Source organism: Trichoderma reesei (genome assembly GCF_000167675.1).
Source record: "Trichoderma reesei QM6a unplaced genomic scaffold TRIREscaffold_24, whole genome shotgun sequence".
Classification (NCBI taxonomy): domain Eukaryota; kingdom Fungi; phylum Ascomycota; class Sordariomycetes; order Hypocreales; family Hypocreaceae; genus Trichoderma; species Trichoderma reesei.
This window is the reverse complement of record NW_006711171.1, coordinates 274,349-288,787: the sequence shown is the minus strand read 5'-3', so window position 1 is coordinate 288,787 and position 14,439 is coordinate 274,349. Positions and strand designations below refer to the sequence as shown.

Sequence of the window (14,439 nt, the reverse complement as noted above, 5' to 3'; positions counted from 1 at the left end):
GCATCCATCAACCACAAACCCCCCAAAGCACGATCTAGCCGCTGGCAGAAAGATGATTTCAAAGAAACAAGACTTTGAAATCGCCCATAAGAAAAGACTCCCGCTTCGCAATTCCTCCTCTATAGTCGGGGTATATAAGTCGAACCCTCTACGCCAACGCTCCCCTAGGTCATCCTCCTGTGGAATACCCCATTCAATCCGCATCATACGGCTTCTGCCCACTCCAAAAGTGCATCTTGCCGTACGCATGGACCGTGGGATCGCGCATCGCTTGGCGGCACTGCATGAAGAAGACTTCCATTTCTGCCTTGTCCCATCCGAGCATAGGAAAGTGAATGGCTCCGACAGCAGGGAAGAACTCTTCGCAGGCAGTGCGGTAATACATGCCAACTAACCGCATGATTCTGCAGACCAAAGTGTCAGCGACGTCCAAAGTCCAAGGGAATAAAGGGGCGGCTCGGCTCACTTATCCTTTGGCCATGTGCCGTATGGGAGCTTGATGTAGTTGTGCTGGATGTTGACGAAGCCGGCCTCTGCCAAGTACTGCCCTCCAAAAACGGCAGCATGAGCGTTGGTGCCAAACTTGGCAAACGCCTCGAGCATCAGTTCGGTGAACCGCTTGAGGGGCCAGTCGTCCGGGACCGTATTGTCGTCGGTATGGACATCTCCGTCTACATCTTGTATCTCGACCCAGCCACCGGGCTTGATATTGCTAAGTTTCGGAAAGAGTCAGTTTGTGTCCCCATCTTCCATCTCCAAAGAGTTTTTGGCAATGACAAGGCCTCACTCGTATGCTTGCTTGAGCAGCGCGACGGGCGACTTCATCACTGGTATCATGTTGCGCAAGTGGACAAAGTCCCAGTTATCGCCGTTGAGCCACTCGGCCTCCACATCGTCAATGAGAAACTTGACGTTTGGAGGCACCCAGCAGGGTTGAATGGGACTCAAGTCAATTCCCAAAACTTCAGCACTCGGATATTTGTCGCCCACTGCCATCCTGTGTTAAAAAACTTGTTCGGGTTTCATGTCCGTCTATGACAACGCAGTGTTAACGCACTCTCAATGGCCCATAAGCCGGTACCAGTGCCCAGATCAAGAATCTTCTGCGGATAGTCTCCAATCGGGGCGTAGAATAGCCTGCCGTCTGTCGCCTCTAGCATCATGGTATGCAGCATGTCTTCGCGGTTCTGCTCCGCCTCATCGTTGGGGATTGGGTATCTGCCGTGTCGGTAGCGATGATAGCGTCGGCCATTGACATAACTGTGGTCATAGATGCTCGATCCCAACGATGTAAAGTCGGATTGGTCACTTATCGACGCTGAATCATATTCGCTTGGTGAGAATTCGCCCTCCTCATCACTGCCGCCAGGTTCAATGACGGCGTTGCCGTGCAAGAGCCCCTGGTGCTCTCCTACGGCCGCTTCATCTAGGTCATCAAAGTGTCAACCAACTTGCACCGATACATGGATACAACAAGTTTCAGCAAGGAACATGGGTTCCACAGCTGGGACTCTTCTGGTACATGAGAAAGTAGATCACGACAATTTGGCTCGCTCGCTCCTTGATAATGAGAGCATGAGTGGCCGGCTTACACTGCAACTCACCTGCAACGCCTGTAGGACTCAACTTGCCCACGGGGCTCGATCGAGGTGCAGCCCCAGCCAGTGAGTCACTTCGGCTGGATCTTTTGCTCCCTGCAGAACTTCTCGTAGGACTTCCCATGGCTGTCCCGATGGCGTAGGATTGCCTCTGCGCACCAAATGCTTGCTGCAACCCAGGGGAGTTCAACTGGCAGAGGGAGATCACGCGATCTGGGAATGTGACAGGGAGCGGGGATAGGTGACAGCAGCTTGGGCGAGCGAATCGGCATTGAGAGCACAGGCCTGAATCAGGGCGGCCAAGATGGCGAGGCCAACAGGACAGTACAAAACAGCGCCGAGGATGACGGAGCGGCCAGTTGAGCACAGGCCTCAGCAAATGAACATGCGAATTGCTGTGTGAGAGGGGGAGAGAGGACAGAGAAGAGGGAGGGCTGGTTTTCAGAGAGCTGAGGCCGGGGTCGTAGGAGGTTGCTGTCCTTTGCGTCGTCTTATTGGGCTTTCGTTGGCAACCCTGCATGCGATATGCACATCGCATGCATGTGAGGTTGTACCGCCAGCGAGTGGCTCTTTTCACACTGCAGCCACAGCGCCATTACACCAATCCGAGCTGCTTGGAGTGTTATCTGATCAGTTGATCCTGTGCATCCATAGGCCATAGGGCGCCTTCCAACCGATCGAGTTCAATGAGAGACAATCGCCAGGAAAGCAGCTGTCCTCCAGGCTTTAAGCTGCGGGTGACAATGGGGATGTGATGCAGGGAACAAACGAGACATTGCCTCTTGGCGGCAGCAACATCTCAGCCGCATGTCCCGCTTTCTCAGATGCCCCCATTTGGCAGCAGCATTTGCGTCGACATGAAAAGGTGTTTGCACACTTGCAGACTCATTCGATCTCACGACAATGGGAAACCGAACGCTGATTCATCGATGAACTACATCCGATGGCTCGCATATAATGTCCAAGCTACTCGGCATCATTCTCTGGTTAGCATAAAGGAGAACCATGTAGGCATTCAGTATGCCCAGGGCTGAGGGTCAACTTGTCCTTGCTCCAAAGCCAAGCCTCTCTAAGAGGAAGCCAGATTACCCTGTAATCCCCAGCCTCTTTTCAGCTGTGACTTGCAGATTTTGATCAGCTGGAGCTGGGCTTCTTCGATGCTTGATACTCCGTTTGACGGGTATATACTACTCCGTATCGGTCGTCAGTTGGTCAGTTCCGGCATCTCGAAACAGCATCAACCCTCACAGACTTGGGATCGATATGACCGAGTCGAAGTGTGTTGTTCTGCTCTTGTGAAGGATAATTGATCAACAAGTAAAGGAGGTTCAAAGCTGGAAGATGATGACACGAAGAAGGGGGCAGGTAGTTGATGGAGGTGATGACTAACGTCGTTGGTATTGAAGAAGGAAAGAGGGAGGCAGATTGCGTCGACGAGGAAGGCGAATGACAAAGCATTACTACTACTACTACTACTACTACTACTATCGTACCTCTACTTAGCATCAAGATTGACTGCAACTTTGAACCTCCATCATCCACACATCTGGCTTGACAACAACTTGGAAGACATTCAACATGCTGCTAGTCAACAAATCCGATATCAGGCTTCGGGAACACGACCCTCTCTCTTGCATATGCGGCGCGGAGCCCGGATGTTCTGAAGCGGCATCTCTGAGCGAACATTTGAAGATTCTGCACGAGGGCTGTGCTTCAAGGAAACTCGCCGAACCGATGTGCTTTGCTGTTGGTACGTTGGCCGGTCTGTTGGTTCTTGCTGGACCTCAAGTTGCTTTTTGCGGATATTAATGAGTTGCCACTCGTTCTAGAGCATCTTTATCTGCTCTCAGAGCTCACAATAGCATGTCAATCAAGTCGTTCGTCCGCCCCTTTCCCCCATTCTCAAGTCCATTTCGCTGACCCATCTCTTCGCGATAGTGGCACCCAGATGCACGCACCCATTTGTGTCCATAGTCGAGTCTGCCACGAGCATCGCCACGTGAGTATCGATGTTGCCGATGTTAGGCCACAGCGCTGGAAATTTCCATCATCACATCTGGCTTTTTAATCTTACGTCCACCTGAGAATGTCGGCAAAACAGCCGAGATATTCCACACTTGGTGTGACCTCTTTGTCTACAACGGTTGAAGCGAAGCTCTCCACGTTCTCCATGTCTCAGACTTCAGCGGCAAGAGCAGGATGGCTATGGAGCCTCTGTATACAGAAGAACCTGCATACAGTTATCTATCTGGGATGAGTGACGGACATCACTTTCATTGACATTTGGAGCAATGTCCATGATACTACACCCAGCGGCACCACTTCGTCAAGCAGACCTCGACGTTGGCCCGCTTGTTTAGCATCATGTAACCAAGCATCAGAATGCGGACATGTTGTCTCATTCTTCGTTATAACCCCTTCCCCATGATATCAGTGCTCAGAAGTGTGACGGAAGACCTGATTCTGTCTATCTTGGTACATCTGTACAACAGAGACACCGATCACCAAGGCACATCATCTTCTTAGTTTGGGAGTTATTGACGTTCCAGTTCACATGACAATACTGCACTGCCATGGGCAACACTGATGAACATGGGCTCGGTAGTCCCCTGTCGGAGGCCCGAGATGGTCAAGACCGTGCAGTGATAAACGGGTTTTGGTGAGGCAATGCGTTAGTTTGACCCTCTGCCTCGCTCGTCACACGAGACGCAACCGTTATCACACGCATCATCTCCCTTGCTTCAACGGTTTCGGCGTCAAAGAACCACCATACCCAATAGGGCGCTTTCTGTTTACTGCATTTGAGACAGTCTAACCGTTTGTCAAGGCCAAAGTCAAATGATAAATGATATATCTGGTGGCCCTCATAACAGCACTTCGTGACAAGTGACGAACCTGGACAGCAACGGGATGCGCACCTAGCGTGTAATGTTCCTTTTTTTTCTTTGGGATTCACCTGCGCAATGGTCTCGAGAAGGCACCCGAACACAAACCACGACAATTGAGCATACATACGTGCAGTCCATGGTGGGAAGAAGACAGACAGTTGGCGTTGGCCGTCGATTCGGGAGCTACGAGCACAGATTGCGGGCTTCCCAACTCGCCTTGCTGAGTTGTCATTATTCAAGAAGCCACAGCCACATCTATGCCTGCTGCTCATGCCCACTTGTATGGCTGGAGTTCTTTCCGACGCCCCAAATGCGACCTGTCACGACGCGGTTGCTTTCCTGCCGCCACGGATACTATCGTGAATATGGAAAGGGGAATTCCGTGTAGGAGAAATCGACCGCTGTTCTCGTGCTCCGTGGATCATAGTATTTCGAGGCCCCCAGTTGATAGCGCCGACTTTTGGCTGCGAAGAGGCTGGCTGAAGGGATGTGACCACGGATGGATTGTCTGGACGGTCGTCGAGCCAGCCTGCGAATAATGGCCGGGAGATGACCGTGTAAGCGAAACATGATAGCACCGTCATGTTGGAACCCTGCTACGATCCGTTGAGAGAAATTATTGTTTGCTCGCCGAAAGCTGCCCGCTATCACGACGAAAACAGGACCAAGCTTCTCCCGACAACCACTGAGTAGCTTGCGGCCGATCCATGGCAACCGCGGTTCGGCAGGGATTAGCTGCGGAAGTGAATGGTAGCCGGGGGAGAGCAAGGGTCATGACGTTGGTTGCATTGGAGCTGAGAACACCTCCGCAGAGCGCCTCCACCGCTCACGAGCTCGAGTCGGCCGTCGGCATCGGCCGCAATGCTACCCAAACTACAGGGCATCATGGCTAGGGGCGATGCTCTCGCCCAACCACGATCGGACGCATCAGAGATTACCAGTCCATCAATCGGTGATGAAAAATGATATCCGACCCTGTTCGCTCCGACGAGGAAGTGATCAGAAAGAGCAGCGACTGGCTTTGAATTTCCCGGTTCAGCATCACAAACGGGCTGCAAGGGCGCAACAGCGGCGCGTTGGAAGCAAGGGAGGCGACACGACGCAAGAGCATCATCGCGTACGGTTACCCTGTCTGAAGTCGAAACCCACAATTGAGCCAAGAAGCTGCAAACACTCGCCTGTTCTATGTCTATGCGTGGGCGTGAAACTCGTCTGTGAGTGAGTTAGATAGGCGAAACACATATGTATGTTCATGAGCATCTACCGGGAATCGACTGACCCTCCCCTGTGTGGCTTTCTTCTCGTGAAAGAGCGATCGCCGAAAGCAAATCATCGACTACTTTACAATGAGAGCAGTGCCTGTGGACACTTGCCTTCAGACGGGCACAGGACGATGCTAGCGTCGGCGTGCGGGCGCGGTCGAAAGCTTGACGAGCGAGGCTGAAGAGGCCCTGTCAGATAATCTCCACAGGGGGAGATCGATGTCATTCATCACCATCCATCACCTCCTGGCCAACCACTTGAGATCAACCTCGTCTCTTCCAGGCTGAGAGAGAAATGAGAGCCAGTGTCACGACACTTACGGTATGGCTGGCTCACACTGTCCAACTTGAGCTGGATGGTTGGCTTGGCGGAGTGACGGCCCGCCCTGTCGCACCGCGGCCATGGCATTTGCCCGGCGGCTCATGGCTTCTCACACCTGCGCTAAGGTGAGGATATCCTTGCTAGCTGCCATTGCTGCGAGTTCTAGCAGGCCAGGCACGGAAGATGTTGGTTGAGGTTAACTAGATCGGGCTTACAGGTCCCCGTCAACATGGGTCTCTCATAAGATCGCCCCAGCTTCGATTTGATATCGTGGAGCCCGCTAGGGGGAGCCGGCCAAAACAACTCCAAAAGTTTGACGTCCACTTTGCTGCGAGGGCAGCTGTACCTTGGACAAACCATGCCGCCATCTGTGGAAACAAAATGATCGGGCTGACTTCAGTCAGACCTTTGCTGGACTGCGTCCCATGTCAGCATGGCTAGACAACCAGACAAGCGAGGGCGTGGTGACTAACAACTACTGGGCGACAAAAGGCCATGGAAGCGGCAGCAAGCCCCGTCCAGGATACTTACATGTGCACCCTTGCCGTGTCTCACAGCTGGTGGCTGTTCGATATCTTGGGGCGCTCTGAGTCGTGAGCAGCAACTGTCTAGACCAGTGTGGTTCGAATCAACAAAGGCCACAGCACATCAAGGAGCTTGACTGATGAGTGGACCGTTGAGTCGCTACCAATCATTGCCGGGCAGACTCATTCACATCACCGGGTCAGAGACGCACACGCGCCGGTGCAAGGGCCGGTAAAAGGAGGGACTGACGCAAGGAGCAAATCTGCAGCTGTGCGTCAAGACTCCCTCGGAAGTGAGTTGGCTCCACGCAAGACCCTTGCAAAGGGAACTGCCTCTACTTGAAAACTATGGGGAGTCGTTGACGGTACTCGTACTACGCTCCCACACTCTTCCCGGTTGCTCATTTGCTTTTCTTTTTTCCTCTTCCCACCTTGCTCCCAGGCCCGCCAAGGCAAGCCTCGACTCCCCTTTCCGCTCTCCCCTGGACACTATTCTCTGTTCTCACCATGATCGACAGAAACGTGTGAAAGGGCGTTGGTTAGCCACGATTTAGTTCGAAGAGGTCTGATACCACACGTGTCGGAAGCTTTCCTCCAGCCCAGGGAGACGGGGATCCTAGACTTGTGCTCGACAACCCTTCGTGTTCTTAAAGACCTACTCCTCCACTAGCCACGAGGTTTTCATGTTGCCCTTTGGTTCTTCAACCCTCTTTCATCGCCTACTACTTAACCCGTGTGTTTCCCTCGTTGCCCTTCCTTGGTTGGATACTTCTTCATTCCCTTTCCAAAAAGCTTCTGTTACATTCCCGATACTACTATCATTTCTCGTCCTTGTTATACTTGTCCCCTTTGTCTCACATTACCGTTATTGATGACTATTCTATAATCTTCACCAACCGAAAGCCTTCAGTATGGGTACCGAGTTTGGTATCAACAAGGATACCAAGCCCGAGCTTCGTCTCGGAGCTGTGGGCATCTTTTACATCGTCTTTGCTGCATTATGGACGGCTGTTCTCTTGGCGGGAATGATATTCCTCTGGATCCGGCGTGAGATGCCCATCCTGAGGATCCGGGGCTTGCCGCTGTCCTTTGCAGCAATCACCTTCATGCATACATACTGGCTTGCCGTCCAGCTGGCCTATTGGTATGGCGCGTTGATGCCTGAAGTCGCCGAATTCTGGATCATGGGCGTCTGGTTTCCCTTCGGGATCGCGCTTTTCCACGCCTCCAACAGCAGGTTCCTCTACGTTGCCGATGGCCAGAGGAAGTTTCTTCAGAGATCCGAGACTCTATCCGCGCCCGTCAGCCAAGGGGGCTTATTGGCTCGATGGCGGAAGATGGACCACAATCGCCGGTCTCTCATCCTGATCTTGAGCTGCATGGGACTTCAGGTAAGTTGAACCTCGAGTTGGGCTTTCTGGAGGAATTGATGGCTAACACCGTGATCAGCTCGCCTTGACCGCCATTGTCTTCCTCGTATCGCGCAAATTTCACAGCTCATTTGGCGTCTCCGGCACTGAGGTCCATGGCAGCTTCATGGAGCGAAAGGTGGCTCAAGGCCGCGGTTGGGAATGGTTAGTCTTGCCGAAGTAATCTAACTTATCACATCGAGCTAATGGATTGTATAGGTTTCCCTCCATCTTCTGGCAGATGTTCTGGGCATGGATCTTTGCTCCCTATATCCTCTTCCGCGCTCGCAAACTCCGAGACACTCAAGGCTGGAGGCTCCAGACCATTGCCTGCTGCATCTCCAAGTATGTAGCCCTTCAATTCGTGATCTGGGCTTGCCACTAATAGTTTTGATAGTCTTCACGCCGCCCCGATGTGGCTGATTGCCTTGTACGTTCCCGCCATGGAGCCAGTCAACACATACTTTATCCCTCCGCAATGGTGAGTATCTTGTCTTGTTACCTGATGCATGCTATGGAACTGCATCTAATCTGGCCATTGTAGGATCGCCGTCTCCGTTATGCTTCTCGAAATCTTCACCGTCTTCGTGCCCATCATCGAGGTGTGGAAGCACAAAGCTCTTACCCAGGAGACGCTCAACTCCATTGCGCGCTGGGAGTCCCAAAAGAAGGGATTCAATGGCGGCAACAAGTCCATCAACTCAGACTCTACAAGATCGTCATGGGGAGGAAGACACGGAAGATCGTCATCTGTCCACACAAGCACCTCTGGCGGAAGCATCCTGACCATGGAAGCCCTGGAGCACACACTATCAAAGAACCCTGAGCCGCTGCAACAGTTCTCCGCACTGCGAGACTTCTCTGGCGAGAACATTGCTTTCCTTACGAGCGTCAAGGAATGGAAGGCTACTTACTTTCCCACCACTACAAAGGACACGGAGAAGGAGGATGGCGCGGCCAAGGTTCTGCCTCGCGAGTGCTTTGAGAGCGCGCTCAAGATCTACGTCGAATTCATCAGCGCGACCCACGCCGATTTCCAGATCAACCTTTCCTCAACAGACTTCAAGGCCCTCCAAACTATCTTTGAGCAGGCTGCGAGCGACATTTGCGGCAGAGAACGCAGCAGTCCCGACCCTTGCACGCCCTTTGCCGACATCCCCCACCGAAACGACTCTGAGAGTACTCTTGACGTTCGGTACGGGGGCGATGTTCCGGCCGACTTTGACGAGCATGTGTTTGACGATGCGGAGATGAGCATCAAGTACCTGGTCTTGACGAACACATGGCCTAAGTTTATCAAGGAGCGGCGGTCTTTTGACTTGGCCAGCGCTGAGGCCGGTAACAACTGAGCCGATGAACATTGAACCCTGAGCAAAGAGTTCTATATAAAAGGCGGTTTCATATGAAGATATATACCCTTTCCTTTGTGATGAAGAAACAGATACTATTGTTATTGATGAGTATACGGAGGCAGGAACGCCTTTGAACATTCAGATACGAGCACGTTGCTGCATCTTTTCTACACGATATACTTATAACAGCCGCTACAACGATGAATTCGTATGGATTGCGGACATGACATGGAGGGTCGACTTGATGACACACTCAAAGACATCCTTAGAATAGAGTCCTAGTATTATAATATTATTGATTAGATCATGACGACAGTTTTGGTTGAAATCCCATACCCTGGTATTGACAATGGGAGCTGAAAGATCCTTGCGCACATGATCCTCACTCACCGCAGACTGGGGGCTTCATCCTTGCAACAACGATGAAAAACCCTGTAACGCAAGGATAAAGACAAAAGCATGTCGACATCCTTCCCCCATCTCCTGGTTGAGGGTGAAATTACAATCTGCATTTATTTTTTTGCTGTGTGCACACTTTTCAGCTGAAAGAATGCAGTTATGGACGAGGGTTTTGCTGCTTGACTGAGTCATGGGGCTGCATAGCCTCGGTTGTTGTGTGAAGGGTTAAGGAGGGGAGGGGGCTAGGGATAGGGAGATGCGGGTTTCGATGATCGAGATGGGATCTTTTTTTTTTTCGATTTGTGATGAATTGCCGCGTTGTTGCGATCGCGTGCCATTTTGGACTTTGGGTGATTGGCGATAGTAGGGGAAGTTGGTAGGGGTTGTTACCGTGAGGGATGCAGCTGTATGCTGATAGACTGCGTTCCGAGCTATTTCAAAGGTGATGGATGATGCTTGTTTCCGAACCGTTCAGTATCTGTTCCATTAAGCTCACTATGTAACACTCTGTACTGCAATATCAAAGTCTCTGTACAATGTAGTCTCCTTTGGACCATGCCTCCCGCCTCTTCACAAGATGAATCATCATCACCCATCACGTCTCAGCAACAGTAGCCGTAGTATAACTGGGATGATACAGAGTCATAAAGTCCGGCCACAGCGCATCCCCAAGCTCAAGCTCATCCCAGAACACTCCATCCAGATCCTGCAACGCCTCTCCAGAACCACCAGGCAACTGAGCTTCCGCAGCAGTAGCAGCCGGCTGCTGCTGCTGCTGCTGCTCCTCCTGAGGAACCCGTGAAAGATACCACTGTCGAATCCACCGCAACTTGAAGCTGAACCTGCAAAATTGCGCGCCTCCTGCTTCCAATAGGCGGCGCCTGCGACCGGCCTCCTTGGCCCAGACGTCTGCTTCTTCGAAGCGATCGCCAAGACGCTTTGCAACGTCTGCAAAGTCGAGCTTTTTGCGTGCCATGGCGGGTTGCCAGCCTATCGATGGCTCCAAGAGAAGTAAACGCGAGGTAGTTACTATCGCAAAGGCAAGTAACCCCGTGACTGATGTAGGAAGGCCGGGGAGTTGATTAGGATGAAAGGAGAGCAGGGTGTCGAAGAAGTCGATGGCTGAGAGGAGGCACTTCCAGAGGGTGTCGAAGCGTTGTAGTGGTTCGGGGTTGAGGGTGGCCAAGTCGGCGGCAGAGGGGATGGGGATTGCGGGCTCGGCGAAGCGCATGAGCGTGACGTGGTAGTATGCTTTGAATAAGTCTTTTGGTGATATTGTGTGAGTTGGTGGGTATTTATGTGGGAGAGAAGGGTGTTGTTGTGACTTACCCTTCTTTTTGACGCACTCTGGCTGGTTGCTCATCAGGTCGTGTAGTTCTCGACGGAGGTTGTTGATGATCATGTCCATTGGCGACATATATGTGCTGAGCGTTGAATTGACAACGTCGCAGCCGGGAAGCATGCAGTTGGCTCGATCGACTACACGTTGCATCTTGATCAGAGCGACGAGGAACAGGTCTGATTCCAGAGAAGACTCGGCCAGTGACTCGCAGCACTGGGCGAGATAGTTGTTCCAAGAGAAGTAGTGGCCTCGCTTGAACAGTGCAGAGATGCTGCAGAGGGAAGCATCAGCATCTTGAAAGCAAAGGGGATCAAGTAATATCGTGCTCACAGCGAAGTGACGTGATAAAGCCCAAGGACAGCCCGCTTCTCATCGACAGTATGGGGCCTCTGCTTTAACGCATTCTTATTGATCGTAGCCCAAGCCTCGCCCAAGAGGCCTGGGAGCGACCGAGTAACTTCTGGAGCCCTGTCAAGCTTGAGATCCAGAGCCATGGCCACGGCTAGGTGAGCCAAGTTTGTCGATTCTGTATTCAGGTAGAAATGAAAATTGCCCCTATTTGCTTCCACGTTAGCAGATGGGGGGACGGGTTGATAAGTATCGCTGACGGAGTCTCAAGGGGACTCACCAAGCCAAGTGAAGCAGCAGAGCCTGCAATATGCCCAAGTTCCTCTCCTGTTTCACAACCATCCGGTCCGCGATATACTGCCGGAACCAAGTCTCGACGCCTTGCTGAGTGGCCGACGACTGTGGCGCAACAGCAGCCATGATGGTCCAAAAGAGACATTGCGAAGATGCATACAACGCCCGAGGATCTAGATTCTCCGGTATGATGACGAAGGGGTAGTTGGGCATGTATTCGCGCCGGTAAATGTCAAAGTACGAAAGCACTTCCTCAAGGGTAAAGCTGAAGCCCGGTATCAACTGGAATGTCGTCTCTGGGCTAGATGGGACGGAAAGTGGAATGTCAGGAGCTTCGCGAACGGCTCTTTTGGGCTGTGGGATGGTCGAGATTGCCTCCTGTAGTGGCCTTGAGGCTGGTTCTTTCGGCACGCCTCTGGCTTCTATATCTGCGTCGTGGCTTTCTGGAGTCAGGGGAGGCGTTCCGGAGGACTGAATGTGCTGTGCTGATGCAAGCATGGACACCAAGCTGTCAATCTTCTTCTCCAACTGGGCAACGCGCCTATTCTCAAACATGGACCCATCAGAAGACGCACTTATACCGGGCAGTCTCATGGCTGCAGGTCAATGAAAAGACAGAAGACATACGTCGATTTGCCTCGCTTCTTTCTCGGGACAGGCGCTGGTATATGACATGAAATCTTCATGCGAGCACATCTAGACGGTTGGTCCGATGCCAAGTCAGCGTCAAACGCAACATCCTATTGCTGATACAACAACACGCAAAAGCTCACCGAATGCAACCTCCCTCCTCCTGCCCGGTCCCAGGAGCCGGCCACCGACACTTCATCTTGAGCCGGGCACAGTTAATGCAAGCCCGGCTTTTGATAGCCTCCGAAGCCGTGGGAAGATGATCGGAAGCAACGACTTCTCCGTTGGCGGTCATGTTGGCTGTAAGTACATCTCCGGCGGTAGGACAATTGCCATCCATGGCTGCTGCGCTCACGGATCGGAGACTATGGCTGGTTTTACCGTGCTTGCGAAGTTCAAAATATCCAGACACAAAAGGCTTCTCAGAACTCATCGGCACTATGAGTCTTTTCTGTGGAAGTCTGTAGCCGTGACTCGTCGAGGAGGAAGTTTGTCGGATATCCGGGCATCATTTTAATGTCCGGAGCCCGATATTTTGCCTTATTTGGGAAACACGTGCGGCCATGTACGGTTCCGGGATTTTGTATAATTACCGGTGCCGGACTTTTACTCGCCTTGCTTCACCTGTAGGTAACTTGGCCATTATCTTTATCATCATCATCACCATCGTTGTCTTCTTCTTCTTCCTTGAAGTCTCCGAACTCATTATACTTTTGGTTATGCAACACAAAGTTCACTGCTTCGACCTTGGCTGGTAGCAGACTGTTCCATTGCCGTTGCCAAGGATAGACACTTCTACTAAGGCTTTTCCATCAGGTATGCCCTGCCTGGGGACTCGAGAGGCATTGTGTTGAGAGTTCATCCAGATCAGTATGGTAGCTGCATCTTTTCTCAGCTTAGTAAAAGTCATGAAAACAAGTCATTAATCGGAAAGAATTTTTGAGTTGAGAACGTAGAGTTATTGAGAATTCAGCGGTGTGTTTGTCTAATCGCCTAAAGTCCATTATTTGGTCAGGTACTGACGCTCAACACAGCTGAACTACAAACATACCTACTACTTCAGGCAAATCCTGGCACATTGTGGTCGGCTTACACTGGCAAGTCTGCATTAATAGTTGCATATCAAGAGACGAAGGACTTGATCATATGAGAAACACAGTCTCAGCACAACCGCGTAATTGTGCGTTTATACAAGTCATCGTGAGCAACTAACTAGGTAGTAAAGACATCCACTGCAGAAACGACGAACAATCAGTCAACAGGATCCGTCATCTCTGTGCTGTAGATTGCCGACTTCTGACACGCCTATTGTCACCAGGTGATCATTCAACTTTTCAACAGTGGATGTATGTCTCACTTGACTTGCCTATAGTCAAGTATACGGAATAGTGTTGACAAAGAAGACCCAGCCGATATCCTTCATCTACACGCCCCCATGGGAGCTGATCGAATGCAACTCGATCTGCCACCCCAACGTGACAAGCGAATTTCCAAGCCACAACTGAGATCGTAGCAGTCAGGTGAGCAGGCCCTCAGGCTCTTTCCCAGCAAATATTGCAAGCATCCCTTGTCACTGAAGCAGGGGTGAGACGATGACGATGCCCTTCACACATGTGCATCACTTACTACAGTACAAGCTGAAGATCTACAAACCCATGTGTGATGATGAGTAGTTTCCGTTCACATTGCCGGGAGATCCGCCGTGGTATCGGCGATAAGCCCACGAGAGGAGGAGTGTATGCCCCCCCGGCGGCTACGGAATATTGAACAGAGGCAACCTGCCAAGCATTGCCCCAAGAGTCACCCGCCTGGATGGTGTTCAACTAACATCCCAAGATCTACGGCCCTAAAAGCCGTCCCTGGTCCAAGTTGCATCCGACTATTATTCCCTCCGCCCCCTCTCTCAAATCACACTCCCCCATAGTAGTATCGAGACCCTCCCGTAGCTCCTCGAACTGCCAAGAGCCCAGTATCACAGCTAAGCGTCCGCATATACTACTACCGCAAGACAACACAAGACGATCGTCACACTCAGCTGAGCTGAAATATTTTCTCTCTTCATCCTCGGCTT

General features: G+C 51.7%; 3 protein-coding genes across 3 annotated transcripts; 1 reads left to right on the top strand and 2 right to left on the bottom strand.

Annotated features, from left to right (window-relative positions):
* Positions 1 to 193: 193 nt before the first annotated feature.
* TRIREDRAFT_68348 (uncharacterized protein) lies at positions 194 to 1,292 on the bottom strand (the record flags this gene model as incomplete). Its single annotated transcript, XM_006968542.1, has 4 exons — positions 194 to 404; positions 467 to 712; positions 788 to 989; positions 1,058 to 1,292. Coding segments are annotated over 4 exons (894 nt in total), but the record flags the coding sequence as incomplete, so codon positions are not given.
* Positions 1,293 to 7,345: 6,053 nt separating this feature from the next.
* On the top strand, positions 7,346 to 9,661 carry TRIREDRAFT_81383 (GPCR, GprK-like protein). Its single transcript, XM_006968598.1, has 5 exons — positions 7,346 to 7,985; positions 8,044 to 8,168; positions 8,223 to 8,348; positions 8,401 to 8,484; positions 8,548 to 9,661. The coding sequence occupies exons 1-5, from the start codon at positions 7,506 to 7,508 to the stop codon at positions 9,350 to 9,352; spliced, it is 1,620 nt and encodes a 539-aa protein (XP_006968660.1). The 5' UTR covers positions 7,346 to 7,505; the 3' UTR covers positions 9,353 to 9,661.
* A 688-nt stretch (positions 9,662 to 10,349) lies between these two features.
* Positions 10,350 to 12,663, bottom strand: TRIREDRAFT_111088 (uncharacterized protein; the record flags this gene model as incomplete). Its single annotated transcript, XM_006968541.1, has 6 exons — positions 10,350 to 11,017; positions 11,084 to 11,367; positions 11,427 to 11,651; positions 11,725 to 12,312; positions 12,366 to 12,434; positions 12,512 to 12,663. The coding sequence occupies 6 exons, from the start codon at positions 12,661 to 12,663 to the stop codon at positions 10,350 to 10,352; spliced, it is 1,986 nt and encodes a 661-aa protein (XP_006968603.1).
* Positions 12,664 to 14,439: the final 1,776 nt, after the last annotated feature.

What these genes read in the sequence shown, in the direction of transcription:
- TRIREDRAFT_81383 (XM_006968598.1), top strand. Translation starts at nt 7,506, where the DNA reads ATGGGTACCGAGTTTGGTATCAACAAGGATACCAAGCCCGAGCTTCGT. An exon ending in CAAGGCCGCGGTTGGGAATG is followed by an intron (nt 8,169 to 8,222) that starts GTTAGTCTTGCC and finishes TGGATTGTATAG; the next exon opens with GTTTCCCTCCATCTTCTGGC. An exon ending in ATTGCCTGCTGCATCTCCAA is followed by an intron (nt 8,349 to 8,400) that starts GTATGTAGCCCT and finishes TAGTTTTGATAG; the next exon opens with TCTTCACGCCGCCCCGATGT.